The 25,000-nt window shown below is 46.8% G+C and overlaps 1 protein-coding gene across 1 annotated transcript in view; it reads left to right on the forward strand.

Moving 5' to 3' along the window:
- The window catches only part of LOC128686474 (paired mesoderm homeobox protein 2B-like), a 539,888-nt gene that overhangs the window by 448,119 nt on the left and 66,769 nt on the right, over positions 1-25,000 (forward strand). The window contains exon 5 of the mRNA XM_070086010.1: positions 17,259-17,450. Within this exon, the coding sequence (XP_069942111.1) occupies positions 17,259-17,450 (192 nt within the window). The remainder of the gene's footprint in view (positions 1-17,258; positions 17,451-25,000) is intronic.

Consider the following 25,000-nt stretch of genomic DNA (forward strand, 5'->3'; position numbering starts at 1 on the left):
AGTGCTGGCAACAATTTCTCTGCTGTGACACTCATCAGAGTGCTGGCAACACTTCTTCTGTTGTGATACTCATCAGAGTGCTGGCAACACTTCTACTGTTGTGACACTCATCAGAGTGCTGGCAACAATTTCTCTGCTGTGACACTCATCAGAGTGCTGGCAACACTTCTACTGTTGTGACACTCATCAGAGTGCTGGCAACACTTTCTCTGCTGTGACACTCATCAGAGTGCTGGCAACACTTTCTCTGCTGTGACACTCATCAGAGTGCTGGCAACACTTTCTCTGCCGTGACACTCGTCAGAGTGCTGGCAACACTTTCTCTGCTGTGACACTCATCAGAGTGCTGGCAACACTTTCTCTGCCGTGACACTCATCAGAGTGCTGGCAACACTTTCTCTGCCGTGACACTTATCTGAGTGCTGGCAACATTTTCTCTGCCGTGACACTCATCAGAGTGCTGGCAACACTTTCTCTGCTGTGACACTCGTCAGAGTGCTGGCAACACTTTCTCTGCTGTGACACTTATCAGAGTGCTGGCAACACTTTCTCTGCTGTGACACTTATCAGAGTGCTGGCAACACTTTCTCTGCTGTGACACTCATCAGAGTGCTGGCAACACTTTCTCTGCTGTGACACTCATCAGAGTGCTGGCAACACTTTCTCTGCTGTGACACTCATCAGAGTGCTGGCAACACTTTCTCTGCTGTGACACTCATCAGAGTGCTGGCAACACTTTCTCTGCTGTGACACTCATCAGAGTGCTGGCAACACTTTCTCTGCTGTGACACTCATCAGAGTGCTCGCAACACTTTCTCTGCTGTGACACTCATCAGAGTGCTGGCAACACTTTCTCTGCTGTGATACTCATCAGAGTGCTGGCAACACTTTCTCTGCTGTGACACTCATCAGAGTGCTGGCAACACTTTCTCTGCTGTGACAACATTATGAATACAACTCTTTTTCACCTGAAGCACACACTACAGGAGAGATAGGGGGGACATGATAACGACATACAAAATACTGAGAGGAATTGACAAGTTGGACAAAGACAGGATGTTCCAGAGATGGGACACAGTTGGAAGTTGAAGACACAGATGAATCACAGGGATGTTGGGAAGTATTTCTTCAGCCACAGAGTAGTCAGGAAGTGGAATAGTTTGGGAAGCGAAGTAGTGGAGGCAGAATCCATACATAGCTTTAAGCAGAGGTATGATAAAGCTCACGGTTCAAGGAGAGTGACCTAGTAGCGACCAGTGAAGAGGCGGGGCCAGGAGCTAGGGCTCGACCCCTGCAACCTCAACTAGGTGAGTACAACTAGGTGAGTACACACACACACACACAGACACACACACACACACACACACACACACACACACACACACACACACACACTGAAAGCTTTCACACCTGTAATATACCCGAGCATTAAAGATTTTCTCACCTGTAGCACACGCACAGTAAAAATGTTTTTCACACCTCTGAAACACACACACATGAATGTGACTTTCATAACTGTTGTATACATACCACTGGCAACTTTCATACCTGTTGCACACCTGCTAGTTGAAAAGTTTTTCACCTCTAATGTACTGTATATACACATTAAATGCTTTCACCTCTGTCGTGTACACATGTATCAAAAATATTCACATCTGTAATCTGCACGAGCATTAAGAATGTTCTAAATATCGTAAACTTGGACGGTCTGTAAAACTTTCACTACTCTAGTACATAGACCCACTGAAAACTTTCACTACTCTAGTACATAGACCCATTGAAAACTTTCACTACTCTAGTACATAGACCCATTGAAAACTTTCACTACTCTAGTACATAGACCCACTGAAAACTTTCACTACTCTAGTACATAGACCCACTGAAAACTTTCACTACTCTAGTACATAGACCCATTGAAAACTTTCACTACTCTAGTACATAGACCCATTGAAAACTTTCACTACTCTAGTACATAGACCCATTGAAAACTTTCACTACTCTAGTACATAGACCCATTGAAAACTTTCACTACTCTAGTACATAGACCCATTGAAAACTTTCACTATTCTAGTACATAGACCCACTGAAAACTTTCACTACTCTAGTACATAGACCCATTGAAAACTTTCACTACTCTAGTACATAGACCCATTGAAAACTTTCACTATTCTAGTACATAGACCCACTGAAAACTTTCACTACTCTAGTACATAGACCCATTGAAAACTTTCACTACTCTAGTACATAGACCCACTGAAAACTTTCACTACTCTAGTACATAGACCCATTGAAAACTTTCACTACTCTAGTACATAGACCCATTGAAAACTTTCACTACTCTAGTACATAGACCCATTGAAAACTTTCACTATTCTAGTACATAGACCCACTGAAAACTTTCACTACTCTAGTACATAGACCCATTGAAAACTTTCACTACTCTAGTACATAGACCCATTGAAAACTTTCACTATTCTAGTACATAGACCCACTGAAAACTTTCACTACTCTAGTACATAGACCCATTGAAAACTTTCACTACTCTAGTACATAGACCCACTGAAAACTTTCACTAATTTAGTACATAGACCCATTGAAAACTTTCACTACTCTAGTACATAGACCCACTGAAAACTTTCACTACTCTAGTACATAGACCCACTGAAAACTTTCACTAATTTAGTACATAGACCCACTGCAAACTTTCACTATTCTAATGTGTATATTCACTAAAAACTTTCACTACTCTAGTGTGTATGTCCATTGAAAACTTTCGCTTCTCTAGTGTGTGTATATATCCATTGAAAACTTTCACTATAGTGTGAATGACCTTTGGAAACGTTCACTACTCTAGTGTGTACTTTCACTTACAAATTTCGAATATTTTCTAATCAGATTCTCGTATTTCTTTGTCTTGACCATTGTCACCAGTGTGTAAACATATTTGTTTATTTTTTAACTTCTTTTATAAATTTGCAGTTTAGCTAGTTGGTCTGACAAGTTAAAAAGTCTATCGTGTACATAAGCATCACTGAGACTGTAGGTCAACTGTGAACCACCGGTCAACGATACGTTAATCCGCATTAAAGACAATAAAGACAATAATGTAGCCTCTCAGCGTGTATACTCTGAAGGCTGACTCTTTCCTCTTTATATATTTACAGCGTTTGCCTACAAATTTAGGAATTTTGTTATTCAGTAAACTTATTTGCGTTTCGTGAGTACGGTAATAAACCGACTGTAAACATCTCGGAATATTTCGGAGAGGATGTTTCGTGTATTTTAAATCATGGCGTTGGTATTAGCGATGAGCGATGTGTGTAGGCAGCATCTGCGTTGTTCTCATTCATTGATGGCTTGCATGGCATTACGGAAGTTCAAGAGGGGTTCACTGGTGCTGCGATGGATGATACAGGTGGTACGACGGATGACACATGCGCTGCGATGATGACACAGGTGCTGCGATGAATGATACAAGCGCTGCGATGGATAGCACAGGTGCTGCGATGGATGACTCAGGTGTTATCCACGTTGTCCCTCGTGAGTTGTTTGAAGAATGAAAGTCAAACACTTCAGGATTTGTTCTTTTCTTCTTTTTGGTGTTGTTGTTGTTGTGAGGTTTATAGGGCCATCACAGCGTTCGCCGTACTGAAACCCGCTTCATTGTCTCTTCTTACGATGTACAAGATTTGTACAAGTTTTCCTTAACATATTTTGTCACATGTCCTGCAATAGAATAGTGTACATCCTGACGAGGATTTCCTTTTACGGAGTGTTTTTTTTTTTTGATAGTTTCCTGATGCTAGATCATGAGTAGTGATAAATGATAGAAATTTAGTCGGCTACTGTGGTTTTGCTTTTAGCAGCACAATTGGGTAATATATGAGAGGGCTGGTTGCAAGGTGTGACAAGGGTGCTCTGGGGTGATTGTTGTAAGCTGGCGCTGACTTCTTGAGACAGTTGTCAGCCGGCGCTGAGTTCTTGGTGATGGCTGTAAGCTGGTGCTGAGTTCTTGGTGGTGGCTGTCAGCTGGCGTTGAGTTCTTGGGGATGGCTGTTAGCTGGCATTGAGTTCCTGGTGGCGTGTGCTCTGTAAGGCACACGCATGCATTCCATGCATTCCTTAAGGGAGACAAGGGGGGGATTAGTGTCAGCAAGATGTATAGGGAAGGACTTTGGAATGACTTTCTCATCCAAGTTGTCTATAAGAAAGCTCTGCCAATTTCGGAAACTCTTATTTTAGTAGGCCTAGATGCTCTCTATATCTAAAGTCTATGTTTCCTCTCTGCTAGATAATTTAGGTAAAAATGATGATTATCAGTCTCGAATTCAGGTTTCAAGACTTATAAAGGGGACTTTAAGAGTCCCGTAAAGAGAATAAAAGTATGGCAATAAATATAGCGGCGGTGGTCAGGTGCTGTGAGAGGAACAGCTGGGCTAAGTGATGGTCTTATTACCGTCCACACTGACGATACTTGGAGGGCGGCCCTTCCTGGCTGGTTATAAATCCATCATCGTCACCACAGCGTACAGTGGAGGCGAGATGATGAGTTTCAAGACGGAAAGACTGTGTCTGAGAGATGGGACCTTCCGCATTACAAGGATACATATCAACCACTCTTCCGACTCTGAGGTTAACTATTAATTTCCAAAATCAGACAGAGACCCAGTCGGACATAGTAGAGCAAGAAAATCATTTACTTGCTTCTAGGAAGCCCGAGGCCGATCCGTATAACTTGCGTAAGACACACCAACACCAGACTTGGATACCTCTTAGATCCATCACCTCAAAATGTGAAGAAATGGTGTAGAAAACCGACAAGTTCATAAATGAGACACTTGTGCAACATTTTGGGAATCTTTATTCTGGAAACGTTTCGTCAGCCAGTGGCTTCTTCAGTTCAATACAGAGAAAGGTTGAAGATAGGGTGGAGTTTAAGGCAATCAGTCACTCAGCCTAGAGTCCATGCGTTCTGTCCGTCAAGATTGATGTACTAAAGATACCCCAAATGTTGCACAAGTGTCTCAGTTATCATCACTTCAGGCACTCAGAGCGACCCCCACTATCCCCCACACACACCAGCTGGGAGGCCTAGCAAGTCACTTCTCCAAGATGTTGGGAAAAACCTGTCCTGCTTTCGGGACAACTTTCATTAGAATTTTTTATGCAGAGTTTACGACTTTAACGTGAGTACTAAGAAGATCACCAGTTACAAAGTAACTTCTCTATTCACCAGGGTGGCCGAGCACCAAGCTTTCACTGTAAATCCGAAGAAAGTTACTGACAGTCTTGATACCGACGGAAGACCTCATGGAAGACGCTGATCGTCAGTTTCAATTGATTCTATTTTCGTGAAGATTTATGGCAACAGTCGTATACGGAGACCAAGAGCTCACTACAGAGCACAGTCGTGATCACTCTATATCCCCAGCACCTGCTGGAGCACAAGTTGGCACCACACACACCCAGCACCTGCTGGCGCACAAGTTGGCACCACACACCCAGCACCTGCTGGCGCACAAGTTGGCACCACACACACCCAGCACCTGCTGGCGCACAAGTTGGCACCACACACACCCAGCACCTGCTGGAGCACAAGTTGGCACCACATACACCCAATACCTGCTGGAGCACAAGTTGGCACCACATACACCCAATACCTGCTGGAGCACAAGTTGGCACTACACACACCCAGCACCTGCTGGAGAACACACACACCCAGCACCTGCTGGAGAACACACACACCCAGCACCTGCTGGAGAAAAGGTTGGCACCACACACACCCAGCACCTGCTGGAACACAGGTTGGCACCACAAACACCCAGCACCTGCTGGAGCACACGTTAGCACCACAAACACCCAGCACCTGCTGGAGCACAGGATGGCACCAAACACACCTAATACCTCCTGGAACACAAGTTCGCACCACACGCTCAGCACCTACTGAAGCACAGGTTGGCACCACACACACACACACCCAGCACATGCTGGAACACAGGCTGGCACAACACACACCCAGCACCTGCTGGAGCACAGGATTCCACCACACACACGAAATACCTGCTGGAGCACAAGTTGGCACCACACACACACACACAGCACCTGGTGGAGCACAGGTTGGCACCACACACACCCAGCACCTGCTGGAGCACAGGTTGGCACCACACACACCCAGCACCTGCTGAACCACAGGATGGCACCACACACACCTAATACCTACTGGAGCACAGGTTGGCACCACACACACCCAGTACCTGCTGGAGCACAAGTTGGCACGACAAACACCCAGCAACTGCTAGAGCACAGGATGGCACCACATACACCCAATACCTGCTGGAGCACAAGTTGGCACCACATACATCCAGTACCTGCTGGAGCACAAGTTGGCACGACAAACACCCAGCAACTGCTAGAGCACAAGATGGCACCACATACACCCAATACCTGCTGGAGCACAAGTTGGCACGACACACACCCAACACCTGCTGAAGCACAGGTTGGCACCACACACACCCAGCACCTGCTGGAGCACAGGCTGGCACCACACACACAGCACCTGCTGGAGCACAGGATGGCACCACACACACAACACCTGCTGGAGCACAGGCTGGCACCACACACACAACACCTGCTGGAGCACAGGTTGGCACCACACACACACCCAGCACCTGCTGGAGCACAGGTTGGCACCGCACACACCCAACACCTGCTGGAGAACAGGTTAGCACCACAAACACCCAGCACCTGCTGGAGCACAGGTTGGCACCACACACACCCAGCACCTGCTGGAGCACAAGTTGGCACGACACACTCTCAGTGACTGCTGGAGCACAGGTTGCCACCACACACACCCAGCACCTGCTGGAGCACAAGTTGGCACGACACACTCTCAGTGACTGCTGGAGCACAAGTTGGCACCACACACACCCAGCACCTGCTGGAGCAGAGGTTGGCACCACACACACCCAGCACCTGCTGGAGCACAAGTTGGCACCACGCACACCCAGCACCTGCTGGAGCACAGGCTGGTACCACACACACCCAGCACCTGCTGGAGCACAGGTTGGCACCACACACACCCAGCACCTTCTGGAGCACACGTTGGCACTACACAGTCTCAGTGACTGCTGGAGCACAAGTTGGCACCACACACACCCAGCACCTGCTGGAACACTGGTTGGCACCACATACACCCAGCACCTGCTGGAGCACAGGTTGGCACCACATACACCCAGCACCTGGTGGAGCACACAGGTTGGCACCACACACACCCAGCACCTGCTGGAGCACAGGTTGGCACCACACACACCCAGCACCTGCAGGAGCACACAGGTTGGCACCACACACGCCCAGCACCTGTTGGAACACAGGTCGGCACCAAACACACCAAGCACCTGCTGGAGCACAGGTTGGCACCACATACACCCAGCACCTGCTGGAGCACAGGTTGGCACCACACACACTCAGCAACTGGAGGAGCACACAGGTTGGTACCACACACACCCAGCATCTGCTAGAGCACAGCTTGGCACCACACACACCCAGCACCTTGTGGAGCACACAGGTTGGCACCACACACCCAGCTTCTGTTGGAACACATGTTGGCACCACACACACCTAGCATCTGCTGGAGCACAGGTTGGCACTACACACACCCAGCACCTGCTGGAACACAAGTTGGCACCACACATACCCAGCACCTGCTGGAGCACAGGTTGGCACCACGCACACCCAGAACCTGCTGCAGCTCAGGTTGGCACTACACACACCCAGCACCTGATGGAGCACAGGCTGGCACCACACACACCCAGCACCTGCTGGAGCACAGGTTGGCACCACACACACCCAGCACCTGATGGAGCACATTCTGGCACCACAACCACCCAGCACCTGCTGGAACACAAGTTGGCACCACACACACCCAGCACCTCCTAGAGTACAGGTTGGCACCACACACACCCAGTAGCTGCTGGAGCACAGGTTGGCACCACACACACCCAGTACCTGCTGGAGCACAGGTTGGCACCACAGACACCCAGTACTTGCTGGAGCACAGGTTTGCAGCACACACCCAGCTCCTGCTGAGCACAGGTTATCAGCACACACACCCAGCACCTGCTGGAGCACAGGTTGGCACCACACACACACCCAGCACCTATTGGAGCACAGGTTGGCACCACACACACACCCAGCACCTGCTGGAGCACAGGTTGGCACCACACACACACACCCAGCACCTGTTGGAGCACAGGTTGGCACCACACACACCCAGTAGCTGTTGGAGCACAGGTTGGCACCACACACACCCAGCACCTGCTGGAGCACAGGTTGGCACCACACACACCCAGCACCTGCTGGAGCACAGGTTGGCACCACACACACACCCAGCACCTACTGGAGCACAGGTTGGCACCACACACACACACCCAGCACCTGCTGGAGCACAGGCTGGCACCACACACACACCCAGCACCTGCTGGAGCACAGGTTGGCACCACACACACCCAGTAGCTGTTGGAGCACAGGTTGGCACCACACACTCCCAGCACCTGCTGGAGCACAGGTTGGCACCACACACACACCCAGCACCTACTGGAGCACAGGTTGGCACCACACACACACACCCAGCACCTGCTGGAGCACAGGCTGGCACCACACACACACCCAGCACCTGCTGGAGCACAGGTTGGCACCACACACACCCAGTAGCTGTTGGAGCACAGGTTGGCACCACACACTCCCAGCACCTGCTGGAGCACAGGTTGGCACCACACACACACCCAGCACCTACTGGAGCACAGGTTGGCACCACACACACACACCCAGCACCTGCTGGAGCACAGGCTGGCACCACACACACACCCAGCACCTGCTGGAGCACAGGTTGGCACCACACACACCCAGCTCCTGCTGGAGCACAGGTTGGCAGCATACACACCCAGTTCCTGCTGGAGCACAGGTTGGCACCACATACTCAGCTAGTGGGTACAATCAAGGCACGGGGACACAAAGTGGTGGTAACAAAGATTTACAACTCACCACCAAACATCAGGAGACCAAGACATGAATATGTAGAACAAACATGGCAGTGGTTCGCAGGGATATGTTACACACACACACACACACGCACACACACACACACACGCACACACACACACACACACACACACACACACACACACACACACACACACACACACACACACACACACACACACACACACACACACACACACACACACACACCAAAGGGTAACAGTAATTATGAGAAAGCCAGAATGAGCCCATTGTTCACCCAAAGGTGCAGGGAGGCAAAAAACCAAGTGTGCTAGGGAATGGAAGAAATATAGAAGGCAAAGGACCCAGGAGAATAAGGAGAGCAGTCGTAGAGCCAGAAATGAATATGCACAGATAAGAAGGGAGGCCCAACGACAATATGAAAACGACATAGCAGCGAAAGCCAAATCTGACCCGAAGCTGTTATACAGCCACATCAGGAGGAAAACAGCAGTCAAGGACCAGGTAACCAGGCTAAGGAAGGAAAGAGGAGAGACAACAAGAAATGACCGTGAAGTATGTGAGGAACTCAACAAGAGATTCAAAGAAGTGTTCACAGAGGAGACAGAAGGGGCTCCAGAAAGACGGAGAGGTGGGGTACACCACCAAGTGCTGGACACAGTACACACAACCGAGGAAGAAGTGAAGAGGCTTCTGAGTGAGCTAGATACATGGGCCGGATAACATCTCTCCATGGGTCTTGAGAGAGGGAGCAAAGGCGCTATGTGTACTCCGACATCTTAATAAGGAATCGTTCAGGACCCTGTACACCGTGTACGTTAGGCCCATATTGGAGTATGCGGCACCAGTCTAGAACCCACACCTAGCCAAGCACGTAAAGAAACTAGAGAAAGTGCAAAGGTTTGCAACAAGACTAGTCCCAGAGCTAAGAGGTATGTTCTACGAGGAGAGGTTAAGGAAAATCAACCTGACGACACTGAAGGACAGGAGAGATAGGGGGGACATGATAACGACATACAAAATACTGAGAGGAATTGACAAGGTGGACAAAGGCAGGATACTTCAGAGATGGGACACAGTTGGAAGATGAAGACACAGATGAATCACAGGGATGTTAGGAAGTATTTCTTCAGCCACAAAGTAGTCAGGAAGTGGAATAGTTTGGGAAGCGAAGTAGTGGAGGCAGAATCCATACATAGCTTTAAGCAGAGGTATGATAAAGCTCACGGTTCAGGGAGAGTGACCTAGTAGCGACCAGTGAAGAGGCGGGGCCAGGAGCTCGGACTCGACCCCTGCAACCTCAACTAGGTGAGTACAACTAGGTGAGTACACACGGGGCGGAGTGAGGTGCATGGCGCACGCATCCCAACAAACCTAAGATAAATAACGTAAATAGAAACATCCGCTTAAAAGAGTTCTATAAGGAACGTCGGATAAACAGGACTGCTTCACTGTCAACACAATACTGATAAAAGTTCAAATATCAGTGTCTCGGAATTTTCATATTCATATTTAATTTCTTCCTATTGTTATTAATGTTATTTTTATGAGTAGTAGTACTAGTAGTAGTAGTAGTAGTAGTAGTAGTAGTAGTAGGGTGGTGCTGGTGGTGGTGGAGTGGTGGTGGTGGTGGTGCTAGTGGTGGAGTAGGTGGTGGTGGTGGTGGTGGTGAGTGGGGTGGTGGTGGTGGTAGTAGTGGTAGTGGTAGTGGTGGTGGTGGTAGTGGTGGCTAATTGGTGTGAGTAGTAGTGGTGGTGAGTAGGTGCTAGTGGTAGTGGTGCTAGGTGGTGGTGGTACTGGTGGTGGTAGTGGTGGTAGTGTTGGTGGTGAGTGGTGGTAACAGTGGTAGCAGCAGGCGGTGGTGGGGTTTGTTAGTAGTAGTAGTGATGGTAGTGGTAGGTAGTGGTGCAGGTGGCGGTGGTGGCAATGTAGGTAGTGGTGGTGTTGTGGTGGTAGTGGTGAGTGGTGGTAGTAATGGTGGTAGTGGTGCAGAGTAGCAGTGCAGTGGTGGCGGTGTGGTGGTGGTTGTGGTGGTGTAGTGGTGGCAGCATGGTAATGAGTAGTGGTAGGTGGCAGAGTGGAGTGGTGGTGGTGGTGGCCAGTGGTGGTAGTAGTGGTGGTAGTGGTGGTAGTGGTGGTAGTGGATGGTGGTGATGTGGTGGTAGTGGAAGTGGTGGTAGTGAGTATGGCGAGTGGCAGTGGTAGCAGTGGTAGCGGTGGTGTGGTTGTGTGGTGGTAGGTGCTGGAATGGTGGTAGTGGTGTTAGTGTGGTAGGTGGTGGTGGTGGTAGTGGTGAACGGTGGTGGCGGCAGCGGTGGTGTAGTGGTAAAGTGGGGTGGTGGTAATGGTGGTAACAGTGGTGGGAACGGCGGTGGTGGTTGTGGTGTGGTGGTGGCAGTGGTGCTAATTGGTGGTGGTGGTGGTGGTGGTAATGGTGGTAACGGTGGTAGCGTAATGGCGGCAGTGGTGGTGGTGGTAGTGGTGGTAGCGGTGGTGGCGGTGGTAGCGGTGGTGTGGTGGCGGCGGCGGCGGCGGTGGATGGTGGTGGTGGTGGTAGTGGTGGTGGCGGTGGTGGTGTAGTAGTAGTAGTAGTAACGTAGTGGCAGTGGTGCGGTGGGGTGGTGGTGGCGTGGTAGTGGCGTGGTGTGGTGGTAGTGGTGGTGGTGTGGTGGTGTAGCGTAGTAGATTATTTTTAGTAGTATATTAGAAGTTGTAACTGCAGTACTAGCAGTAATTGTAGTAGTAGCGATAGTGGTAGTAGTCACAGTAGTAGTATTAATAGTAGTAGTAGTAGTAATATTAGTAACAACAGTAGTATCAGTAGCAGTAGTAGTAACAATAATATTAGTAGTAATAATAGCAGCAGTTATATTAGAAACATTAATAGTAGCAGCAGTAAAAGTAGTAGTAGTAATAGTAATAGCAATAGCAGAAAGAGTAGTAGTAGTAGTAAGAGTAGTAGTAGCAGTAGTAGTAGTAGTAGTATTAGTAATAATAATTGTACAGCAATATGCTTCAAATATCTCTGTTGTATTGAGACTCGTGAAAGGGAAACACATGACTTGACCGCCAATATGGCGGACACTCACCCTGTGACGTCACTTGCAAACTTTCTATATCGTGAGGTAAACAGTTGAAGTTGTATATACACTGTTGCTCTCAGTGAATACACACGAACAGAGATACAAACCCAGTTTATATACTTAGGGATGCAAAACTACCCAATCAGGGGGCTGAACTACCCATTCAGGGGGCTGAACTACCCAATCAGGGGGGCTGAACTACCCATTCAGGGGGCTGAACTACCCAATCAGGGGGGGCTGAACTACCCAATCAGCGGGATGAACTACCCAATCAGGGGTGAATTAGGCAGTTAAAAACAATAGCTTCGTTCGGTGTTTCAATTGTTAAGTGGAAGATTGTTCATGTCCCTCCCTCCCTCCTTCCCTCCTTTTCTCCCTGACTCTCCCTCTTTCTTTCTCCTTGAATCTCCCTCCCTCCCTCCCTCCCTGACCCTACCTCCCATTCTCCATGACTCCCTCTCCCTCCCTCCCTTTCTTCCTGACTCTCCCTCTCTCCCTCTCTCCCTCTCTCCCTCTCTCCCTCTCTCCCTGACTCTCTCCCTGACTTTCTCCCTGACTCTCCCTCCTTTCCTGATTCGCCCTCCTTGACTCTTTCTCCCTCCTTCATTCTACAACACTTCCTCCCCCCACCTCCACTCGCCCTCCATCACTCCAACATTTTTCCCCCCTCACTCACTCGTTCTTCAAGACTCTCCCTCACTTTCTCTCCCTGACTCTCTCTCTCTCTCTCTCTCTCTCTCTAACACCCTCCCACCCCCCTGCCCCTCCCAATACCCCACCCCCTCCCCCTCCCCCCTCCTTGAATTATGCAGGCGGCCGCGGCAGAAGAAAAAGTCGGTTTTATTTGTGCTGGTTTACGAGGCTGTTAAGGGTGCGACTCAGCCAGAGGCGGGGGGACGAGTTACTGCTGCCCTCCTCCCCTCCTCCACCCCCCACCCCTGCTGACCGGCCCCTCCCTGGCTCTGCCCCTCCCACCCTCCATCCCTGCCCTCCCTCTCTCCCTCCTCTACCCTCGGTACCCTTCTCCTTTCAGTCATTTCCCTTCTCTCTGCCCCTCCCCTCTCAGTCCCTGCCTGTCCCTCTCCACTCCCCTCTTTTTCCCTCCACTCTCTGTCCCTCTCTACCCCCCACCATTCAGTCCTTTTCCTCTCTGCCCCTCCCTTCTCCGTTCCACTCAGCCCCTCCTCTTCTATTCCCTCTCTTCCCCTCCCCTCACTCTCCTACACCTTTCCCTCTCTTGCACCATCGCCTCAGGGGAAGGTTAGGTGACGTCCCCACCTGCTGCCTCTTGGTGATACATGATACCTTTTGGTGATACATGCTGCCTCTTGGTGATACATAATACCTCTTGTTGATACATTCTGCCTCTTGGTGATACATGCTGCCTCTTGGTGATACATGCTGCCTCTTGGTGATACATGCTGCCTCTTGGTGATACATGCTGCCTCTTGGTGATACATGCTGCCTCTTGGTGATACATGCTGCCTCTTGATGAGGCATTATACCTCATGGTGAAACATGTTTCCTCTTAATGATACATGCTGCCTCTTGGTGATACATGATACCTCTTGGTGGTACATGATACCTCTTGGTGATACATGATACCTCTTGGTGATACATGATACTTCTTGGTGATACATGATACCTCTTGGTGATACATGATACCTCTTGGTGATACATGATACCTCTTGGTGATACATGATACCTCTTGGTGATACATGCTGCCTCTTGGTGATACATGATACCTCTTGGTAATACATGATACCTCTTGGTGGTACATGATACCTCTTGGTGATACATGCTGCCTCTTGGTGATACATGATACCTCTTGGTGATACATGATACCTCTTGGTGATACATGCTGCCTCTTGGTGATACATGATACTTCTTGGTGATACATGATACCTCTTGGTGATACATCCTGCCTCTTGGTGATACATCCTGCCTCTTGGTGATACATCCTGCCTCTTGGTGATACATCCTGCCTCTTGGTGATACATCCTGTCTCTTGGTGAAACATCCTGCCTCTTGGTGATGCATTATACCTCATGGTGAAACATGTTACCTCTTGGTGATACATGATACTTCTTGGTGATACATAATACCTCTTGGTGATACATACTGCCTCTTGGTGATACGTGCTGCCTCTTTGTGATACATGCTGCCTCTTGGTGATGCATGTTGCCTCTTAGTGATACATGCTGTCTTTTGGTGATACATACTGATTTTTGGAGATGCATGCTGCTTCTTGGTAATACATACTTCCCTATGGTGATAATGCTGCCTCATGGTGATACATGTTGCCTCTTGGTGATACATGTTGCCTCTTGGTGATACATACTGCCTCTTGGCGATACATGCTGCCTTTTGGTGATACATGCTGCCTCTTGGTGATACATGTTGCCTCTTGGTGATACATGTTGCCTCTTGGTGATACATGTTGCCTCTTGGTGATACATACTGCCTCTTGGTGATACATACTGCCTCTTGGTGATACATACTGCCTCTTGGTGATACATGCTGCTTCTTGGAATAGATCTTTTATATTTATCGTAGTGGGTGAGGACAGCTAGGATAGATCTGACCTGCAGGAGTAGTGGTGGAAAAGGTACAGGGGGTAGTGGTAGGAGGTAGTGGTATAGGAGATAGTAGATGCAGAGAAGTGATAGTGGTTGGAGGTAGTAGTAGAGAAGGATGTGGTAGATGAGGCAATGTTAGTGGGGTTAGTTGAAGTGGAGGTAGTGGTAGTAAAGAGAAGTGGTTGTGGAGGTAGTGGTAGTAAAGAGTAGTGGTTGTGGAGGTAGTGGTAGTAAAGAGTAGTGGTTGTGGAGGTAGTGGTAGTAAAGAGTAGTGGTTGTGGAGGTAGTGGTAGTAAAGAGTACTGGTTGTGGAGGTAGTGGTAGTAAAGAGTACTGGTTGTGGAGGTAGTGGTATTAAAGAGTAGTGGTTGTGGAGGTAGTGGTAGTAAAGAGTAGTGGTTGTGGAGGTAGTGGTAGTAAAGAGTAGTGGTTGTGGAGGCAGTGGTAATAAAGAGTAGTGGTTGTGGAGGCAGTGGTAGTAAAGAGAAGTGGTTGCGGAGGTAGTGGCAGTAAAGAGAAGTGGTTGTGGAGGTAGTGGTAGTAAAGAGTAGTGGTAGTGGAGGTAGTGGTAGTAAAGAGTAGTGGTTGTGGAGGTAGTGGTAATAAACAGTAGTGGTTGTGGAGGTAGTGGTAGTAAAGAGAAGTGGTTGTGGAGGTAGTGGTAGTAAAGAGTAGTGGTTGTGGAGGTAGTGGTAATAAACAGTAGTGGTTGTGGAGGTAGTGGTAGTAAAGAGAAGTGGTTGTGGAGGTAATGGTAGTAAAGAGAAGTGGTTGTGGAGGTAGTGGCAGTAAAGAGAAGTGGTTGTGGAGGTAGTGGCAGTAAAGAGAAGTGGTTGTGGAGGTAGTGGTAGTAAAGAGAAGTGGTTGTGGAGGTAATGGTAGTAAAGAGAAGTGGTTGTGGAGGTAGTGGCAGTAAAGAGAAGTGGTTGTGGAGGTAATGGTAGTAAAGAGAAGTGGTTGTGGAGGTAGTGGCAGTAAAGAGAAGTGGTTGTGGAGGTAATTGTAGTAAAGAGAAGTGGTTGTGGAGGTAGTGGTAGTAAAGAGAAGTGGTTGTGGAGGTAATGGTAGTAAAGAGAAGTGGTTGTGGAGGTAGTGGTAGTAAAGAGAAGTGGTTGTGGAGGTAATGGTAGTAAAGAGAAGTGGTTGTGGAGGTAGTGGCAGTAAAGAGAAGTGGTTGTGGAGGTAGTGGTAGTAAAGAGAAGTGGTTGTGGAGGTAGTGGCAGAAGTGATGGAGGGGGGATGGTGGTAGTGACTGGGAGGACCTACTACAGTTATTGTTATTATAATAATAATAATAATAATAATAATAATAATAATAATAATAATAATAATAATAATAATAATAATAATAATAATAATAATAATAATAATAATAATAATAATAATAATAACAATTATTATTATTATTATTATTATTATTATTATTATTATTATTATTATTATTATTATTATTATTATTATTATTATTATTAGTGCTATTATTGCTATTATTATTATTATTATTATTATTATTATTATTATTATTATTATTATTATTATTATTATTAGCATTATTATCATGGGGAAGCTTTAAACCTGTTTGTAATATGCAATGGTTGGGGAGCGAGAGATAATCAGTGTTTGATTCGAAGATGAATATCTCCACTTACGGGGATCAAGAGAGAGAGAGAGAGAGAGAGAGAGAGAGAGAGAGAGAGAGAGAGAGAGAGAGAGAGAGAGAGAGAGAGAGAGAGAGAGAGAGAGAGAGAGAGAGAGAGAGAGAGAGAGAGAGAGAGAGATAGAGAGAGATAGAGATAGAGATAGAGAGAGAGAGAGAGAGAGAGAGAGAGAGAGAGAGAGAGAGAGAGAGAGAGAGAGAGAGAGAGAGAGAGAGAGAGAGAGAGAGAGAGAGAGACTGGTGGACGGATGTGACAGGACGAGTCCTCGTGATGAACATCGGTGTATCACTTTGTCTTAAACAGTCGAGTATGTGACGTTGACATACACAGCTAGATGATAGCTGTCTATTTTGAAATAGACATTCCGACATGAACATCTGCCTGTCTGTTATACAAAAGACACTCAGAAGTGATTATCTGACTGTCTAATGTACAAATGAACTGTCCAAAGTGATTATCTGACTGTCTACTGTCTACTGTACAGTCAGCTGGGTGAGTCTCCGTTTTCTGTTGGTGCTTCAAAATCTTCATGTCGATTTATTTTATTTCAATTATTGGCATTGTAATATATTATATTCGATTATATTTTGTTTACAGGGAACATTCTAACCTAACTTAATTTAAGCTAACCTAACTTGAGCCTAATAAACTTAATTTCAATCTAGGTCGACGACTGGTTAAGTGATTCGTCTGGTAGTCGACGATTGTTTGATTATTATGTTACGAAGTCGACGATAGGTTGATTATTATTACGAAGTCGACGATTGGTTGATTATGTTACGAAGTCGACGACTGGTTCATTACTATATTAGGAAGTCAACGAATGGTTGATTATTATGTTAGGAAGTCGACAATTGGTGAGTATTATATCAGGAAGTCGACGAATGGTTCATTAACGAAGGGTCATACTCTCGCCTCAGGTGTGGTTCCAGAACCGCCGCGCCAAGTTCCGCAAGCAGGAGAGGCTGGCGCAGCAGAAGGCGCAGCAGCAGCAGCAGCAGCAGCAGCAGACATCCACCAACAACAACAACAACAACGAGAACAGCAACGGTTCAACAAACACAGCAGCTGGCTCAGCGGCCAGTCCTAACGGGGCTGGGACAGGACCCAAGGTTAGAGCATTATCTCACTCTCATACCTCACACCCTGATTGATAAATTAGACACATGTGCAACTCTTGGGTATCTTTATTGAGGAAACGTTTCGCCACACAGTGGCTTCATCAGTCCATACAAAGGAGAATCTTGAATTCTTCGCTTGCCTAACCCTTGGGCACGACCTACTTCCACATTGAACAAATGTGACAACACCTACGACTGCTGCACCTCTCCTGCCTACGGTTTATAAGCTCCATCTCCGCACTTATGCCGTAGTCTATTCAAGATTGATGGACTGACCACATCGACTAAAGGCTGAGGGACTGATTACCTCATTCTCCTCCTGTTCTTCAAGATTCTCCTTTGTATGGACTGATGAAGCCACTATGTGGCGAAACGTTTCCTCAATAAAGATACCCAAGAGTTGCACATGTGTCTAATTTATCAACTTGTCGGTTCTCTGAACCATTGATCTACAATACCTCACACCCTCATACCTAATACCTCTCACCCTCATACCTAATACCTCACACCCTCATACCTTACACCTCATTTGTTCATCTTGGATCCGAACCTTTGCTTTGAAAGTATTAACTCTGTGGTACTTGAGGTCTGCTCAAGGCACATTACTTTAAGAAAAAGAAAGAAAAGATGTAAACTAGAAAGGCAGAGACCATCCCTTTACAGGCGAAGGCGAAGAATCACAGAGCTGCTGAAAGGGGCCAGTATATCCTAAATACGAAGGGAGACACAGGTCAGAGAAATAGCAAATATCGAATTTAAGTTTTAGGAATCATGCAGGGACAGGAAACTCAGGAAGAACTTAAAGCCATAAATGAAACTGAAAGAAAACCAAAATATTTCTTTACTTATGCCAAATGTAAGTAAGGTAAAAGCAACATCCAGTATTGGACCCCTGCCTAGAGGAGATGGGACTACACAGATGACAGCGAAGTAATGAGTGAGATATTATAGTCCCACTATGACTCAGTGTTTAGTGAGCCTTTAACCAGACTAAGAGTGGACAATCTAAATAAATTTTGTAAGACCGAGACTCAAAATTTGGTTAATTAAAAAATCTGTGATATTATCCTAAAACCACAAGACTTTGAAAAAGCAATAAATGACATGGCCATGCACTCTGCCACGGACCCAGAAATTTGGAGCTCCGTGTTCATCAAGAACTGCAAGAAGCCCCTCTCATGTACGTTTAGCATTTTATGGAGAGGCAGCATGGACACAGGGTCACACAATCACTAAAAGCAACAGACATAGCTTCTTCCCCCCACTCCATAAAGGTAGCAGTAAAGCAACTGCAAAAAACTAAAGACACGTCCCATATAAAAAAAAATCTCTGGAAGGGTTCTAAGAAGCAAGAATGCCACTCTCTCATCCCACCGAGATACCTCATCAGTTGCAAAACCCAGGGCAACATGGGTTTAAAACGGAAGATTCTGCCTATCCCAACTACTGGACCGCTATGACAAGATCTTGGATGCTCTGGAGGAAAAACAAAATGCAGATGTAGTATACACAGACCTTGCGAAAGCCTTCGAGAGGTACGACCTTGGTGTATTAGCGCACGAAATGTGTGATAGAGGAATAACAGAAAAAGTTGGTAGACGGATCTATAACTTCCTAACAAACAGAACACAAAGGGGTAATAAAAAAACAGAATAAAGTCTGAGGCGGCTACAGTGAAAAGTTCTGTTCCACAAAGCACAGTACTCGCCCCCATTCTGTCCCTCATCCTCATATATCACATAGGCAGTACCATGTCTTCCTTTGCGGATGACACCCGACTTTGCATGACAGTGTCTTCTATCGAAAACACTGCTAGACTCCAAGCGGACATCAATCAAATCTTTAAATGGGCTGCAGAAAACAATATGAAGTTCAGTGAAGAGAAATTTCAATTTCTCCGATATGGAAAACTCAACGAAATTAAAACTATATCAGAGTATAAGACAAATTTCAACCATACAATAGAGCGAAAAACTAATATGAAGGTCCTGGGAGTGAAAATGTTAAAGGATCTCACTTTCAAAGATCACAACAATGTACCTATCACATCTGCTAGGAAAATGATAGGAGGGATAATGAGAACCTTCAAAACTAGGGATGCCATGCCTATGAGGATTCTCTTCAAATCGCTTGTTCTCTATAGGCTGGAATATTGCTATACACTAATGGCCCCTTTCAAGGCCGGCGAAATTGCTGCCCTGGAAAATGTACAGAGAACTTTCATGGCACACATAAGTACTATAGAGTGCCCAAATTACTGGGAATGGTTGAAGTCCCTTGACTTGTTTTCCCTGAACGCAGGTGAGAAAGATACATTATAATATACACTTGGAAAATCTTAGAGGGACTAGTCCCAAATTTGCACACGAAAATCACTCTTTACAAGAGTAAAAGACTCGGCAGGAGATGCAATAAGTGTCAGAGGCCCAAAACTGCTCAACTGCCTCCCAGCATACATAAAAGGGAATAGCAATAGATCCTTGGCTGTTTTCAAGAAGGCGCTGAACAGACACCTGATCAGCGGGGCAGTGGTTCGTACGTCAGTCTGCGTGCGGCCAGCAGTAACAGCCTGGTTGATCATGCCCTGATCCACCGCGAGGCCTGGTCACAGACCGGGCGTTGACCACGAAATACTCTCCAGGTATACCTCATTTCCTTACACTATTCATACCTTCACATACCTCACACCTCATACCTCGTATATACACACTCTCATACGTTATACCTCACATCCCTCATATATTCACATACCTCACTTCTCATATCTTGAAATACATCAGAACTCATGCCTCACACCTCATATCTCACATTTCATACCTCACACCTCAATCTAACTCACACCCTCATGTCTCACACCTTAACCTCACACCCTCATACCTCAAATATTAACCCCATACCTCACACCTCAAAATTCACACCTCATACCTCACACCTCAACTCATACCTCACACCTTACACTCTCATGCCTCACACCTTAACCTCATACGTCACACCTCACACTTCGTAATACACACTTCATACCTCACACCCTAATATATCATACATCACACCTTATATTTCACAACCTATTACCTCACATCTCATACCTCACACCTCATACCTCACACCTCATACCTCACACCCCATACCTCACATATCATACCTCACATCTCATACCTCACACCTCATACCTCACATCTCATACCTCACACTTCATACCTCACATCTCATACCTCACACATCATACCTCACACCCCATTCTTTACACCCTAATACTTCATACATCATACCTCACACTCCATACCTCACACCCTAATACCTCACACTCTAATACTTCACACCTTATACCTCATACCTCACACTTCATACCTCATACCATAATACCTCACACCCCATACCTCACACCCCATACCTCACACCCCATACCTCACACCCCATACCTCACACCTCGTACTTCATGCCTCACACTACATACCTCACACCCTAATAACTCACAACTCATACCTCACACCCTAATAACTCACACCTCATACTTCACACCCTAATACTTAGCACCTCATACCTCACTCCTCACACTCTAATACTTCACACCTCGTACCCACACCTCATACCTCACACCTTAATACCTCACACCCCATACCTTACACCCCATACTTCACAATTCATACCTCACACCCCTTATCTCACACCCTTTACCTCACACCTCATACCCCATACCTCACACTTCATACCTCGCACCCCATACCTCACACCTTATACCTCACACCTCATACCTCACACCTCCCACCACATACCTCACACGCATACCTCACACCTCATACCTCACACCTCATACCTCACACCCTATACTTCACGCCCTCAAAACTCACACCCTCATACCTCACACCCTCATACCTCACATCCTCATACCTCACACCTCATTCCTCGCACCACATACCTCACACCTCATACCTCACACCTCATACCTCACAACTCATATCTCACACCTCAGTCTACACACTTCATACCTCACACCTCATACCTCTCTCCCCTTACCTCACACCTCATATCTCATACCCCATACCTCACACCTCATACCTCACATCCCATACCTCACACCTTATACCTCACACTCTAATACCACACACCTCATACCTCACGCCCCATACCTCACACATCGTACCTCACACCCCAGTCATCACACCTTTATACCTCACACCCCTTACCTCACACCTCATATCTCACACCCCATACCTCACACTTCATACCTCACACCTTTTATCTCGCACCTCATACCTCACACCTCATACCCCTATCTCACACCCCATACCTCACACCTCATACCTCACACCCTATACCTCACGCCCTCATGCCTCACACCCTCATACCTCACACCCTCATATTTCACACCTCATAACTCACGCTCTCATACTTCACACCCCATACCTCACACCCCATACCTCACACCTCATACCTCACACCCTATACCTCACGCCCTCATGCCTCACACCCTCATACCTCACACCCTCATACTTCACACCTCATAACTCACGCTCTCATACTTCACACCTCATACCTCACACCCTCATACGTCACGCCTCATAACCTCACGTCCGTTTTTACTAATACATAAAATCTTATAATTCGTTTACGTTTTAAATTATTTAGACCAATACACCAGAAACAACAACAAAAACATCATTATTGACAGCTTGTAGCAGCGACTTCTGACAAGCTAAGACCCCGGGTTTAATCCTGGGCGAATACAGACCTTGGTAAATCTTCTTAACACCGGTTGCCCCAAATTACCTAGAAGTGCCTAGCAGTACCTAGCAGTACGTAGCAGTACCTAGCAGTACCTAGCAGTGCCTAGCAGTACCTAGCAGTACCTAGCAGTACCTAGCAGTACCTAGGAGCACCTAGGAGTACCTAGGAGTACCTAGCAGTACCTAGCAGTACCTAGCAGTACCTAGGAGTACCTAGCAGTACCTAGGAGTACCTAGGAGTACCTAGGAGTACCTAGCAGTGCTAGCAGTACCTAGCAGTGCCTAGCAGTACCTAGCAGTACCTAGCAGTACCTAGCAGTACCTAGTAATACCTAGGAGTACCTAGCAGTACCTAAGAATATCTAGCAGTACCTAGGAGTACCTAGCAGTACCTAGCAGTACCTAGCAGTACCTAGCAGTACCTAGTAATACCTAGGAGTACCTAGCAGTACCTAGGAGTACCTAGGAGTACCTAGCAGTACCTAGTAATACCTAGCAGTACCTAGCAGTACCTAGCAGTACCTAGCAGTACCTAGCAGTACCTAGTAATACCTAGGAGTACCTAGCAGTACCTAGGAGTATCTAGCAGTACCTAGCAGTACCTAGCAGTACCTAGCAGTACCTAGCAGTACCTAGGAGTACCTAGCAGTACCTAGCAGTACTTAGCAGTACCTAGGAGTACCTAGGAGTACCTAGCAGTACCTAGTAATACCTAGGAGTACCTAGGAGTACCTAGCAGTACCTAGCAGTACCTAGCAGTACCTAGCAGTACCTAGCAGTACCTAACAGTACCTAGCAGTACCTAGCACTACCTAGCAGTACGTAGCAGTACCTAGCAGTACCTAGGAGTACCTAGCAGTACCTAGCAGTACCTAGCAGTAACTAGGAGTACCTAACAGTACCTAGCAGTACCTAGGAGTACCTAGCAGTACCTAGCAGTACCTAACAGTACCTAGCAGTACCTAGGAGTACCTAGGAGTACCTAGCAGTACCTAACAGTACCTAGCAGTACCTAACAGTACCTAACAGTACCTAGCAGTACCTAGGAGTACCTAGCAGTACCTAACAGTACCTAGCAGTACCTAACAGTACCTAACAGTACCTAGCAGTACCTAGGAGTACCTAGCAGTACCTAGCAGTACCTAGCAGTACCTAACAGTACCTAGCAGTACCTAACAGAACCTAACAGTACCTAGCAGTACCTAGAAGTACCTAGCAGTACCTAGGAGTACCTAGCAGTACCTAGCAGTACCTAGCAGTACCTAGCAGTACCTAGCAGTACCTAACAGTACCTGGCAGTACCTAGGAGTACCTAGCAGTACCTAGGAGTACCTAGCAGTACCTAGGAGTACCTAGCAGTACCTAGCAGTACCTAGCAGTACCTAGCAGTACCTAGCAGTACCTGGCAGTACCTAGGAGTACCTAGCAGTACCTAGGAGTACCTAACAGTACCTAGCAGTACCTAGCAGTACCTAGGAGTACCTAGCAGTACCTAGCAGTACCTAGCAGTACCTAGGAGTACCTAGCAGTACCTAGCAGTACCTAACAGTACCTAGCAGTACCTAACAGTACCTAGCAGTACCTAACAGTGCCTAGCAGTACCTAGCAGTACCTAAGAGTACCTAACAGTACCTAGCCGTACCTAGCAGTACCTAGGAGTACCTAGCAGTACCTAACAGTACTTAGCAGTACCTAGCAGTACCTAGCAGTACCTAGCAGTACCTAGCAGTACCTAACAGTACCTAGCAGTACCTCGCAGTACCTAGCAGTACCTAGCAGTACCTAACAGTACCTAGAAGTACCTAGCAGTACCTAGCAGTACCTAGCAGTACCTAGTAGTACCTAGCAGTACCTAAAAGTACCTAGCAGTACCTCGCAGTACCTAGCAGTAACTAGCAGTACCTAACAGTACCTAGCAGTACCTAGTAGTGCCTAGCAGTACCTAGCAGTACCTAGCAGTACCTAGGAGTACCTAGCAGTACCTAGCAGTACCTAGCAGTACCTAGCAGTACCTAGCAGTACCTAACAGTACCTAGCAGTAACTAGCAGTACCTAGCAGTACCTAGGAGTACCTTGCAGTACCTAGCAGTACCTAACAGTACCTAGCAGTACCTAGCAGTACCTAGCAGTACCTAGCAGTACCTTGCAGTACCTAGCAGTACCTAACAGTACCTAGCAGTACCTAGCAGTACCTAGCAGTACCTAACAGTACCTAGCAGTACCTAGCAGTACCTAGCAGTACCTAGGAGTACCTTGCAGTACCTAGCAGTACCTAACAGTACCTAGCAGTACCTAGCAGTACCTAGCAGTACCTAGCAGTACCTAGCAGTACCTAGCAGTACCTATGAGTATCTTGCAGTACCTAGCAGTACCTAACAGTACCTAGCAGTACCTAGCAGTACCTAGCAGTACCTTGCAGTACCTAGCAGTACCTAACAGTATCTAGCAGTACCTAGCAGTACCTAGCAGTACCTAGCAGTACAAGTAGTGGTATTATTATTATTATAATCAAAGGGAAGCGCTAAACCCGTAGAATTATAGAGCGGCTGGGGGAGTGATGTGGAAGGCATTCAGCCTTAATTCGGGGAACTGGAGCACAGATCAAATTCCTTAAATCAAGAGCCCCTCACCAACATCACGGAACCTTCCCTGAGGGGAGTAGCAGTGGTAGAAGTAGCAGTACAAGAAGTGGCAGTAGTAGTAATAAAAATAATAACGATAATAATAATAATGAGAATAATAAGAATAATAATAAAATAATAATAATAAAATAATAATAATAATAATAATAATAATAATAATAATAATAATAATAAT

Source organism: Cherax quadricarinatus, chromosome 17 (genome assembly GCF_038502225.1).
Source record: "Cherax quadricarinatus isolate ZL_2023a chromosome 17, ASM3850222v1, whole genome shotgun sequence".
Taxonomy (NCBI): domain Eukaryota; kingdom Metazoa; phylum Arthropoda; class Malacostraca; order Decapoda; family Parastacidae; genus Cherax; species Cherax quadricarinatus.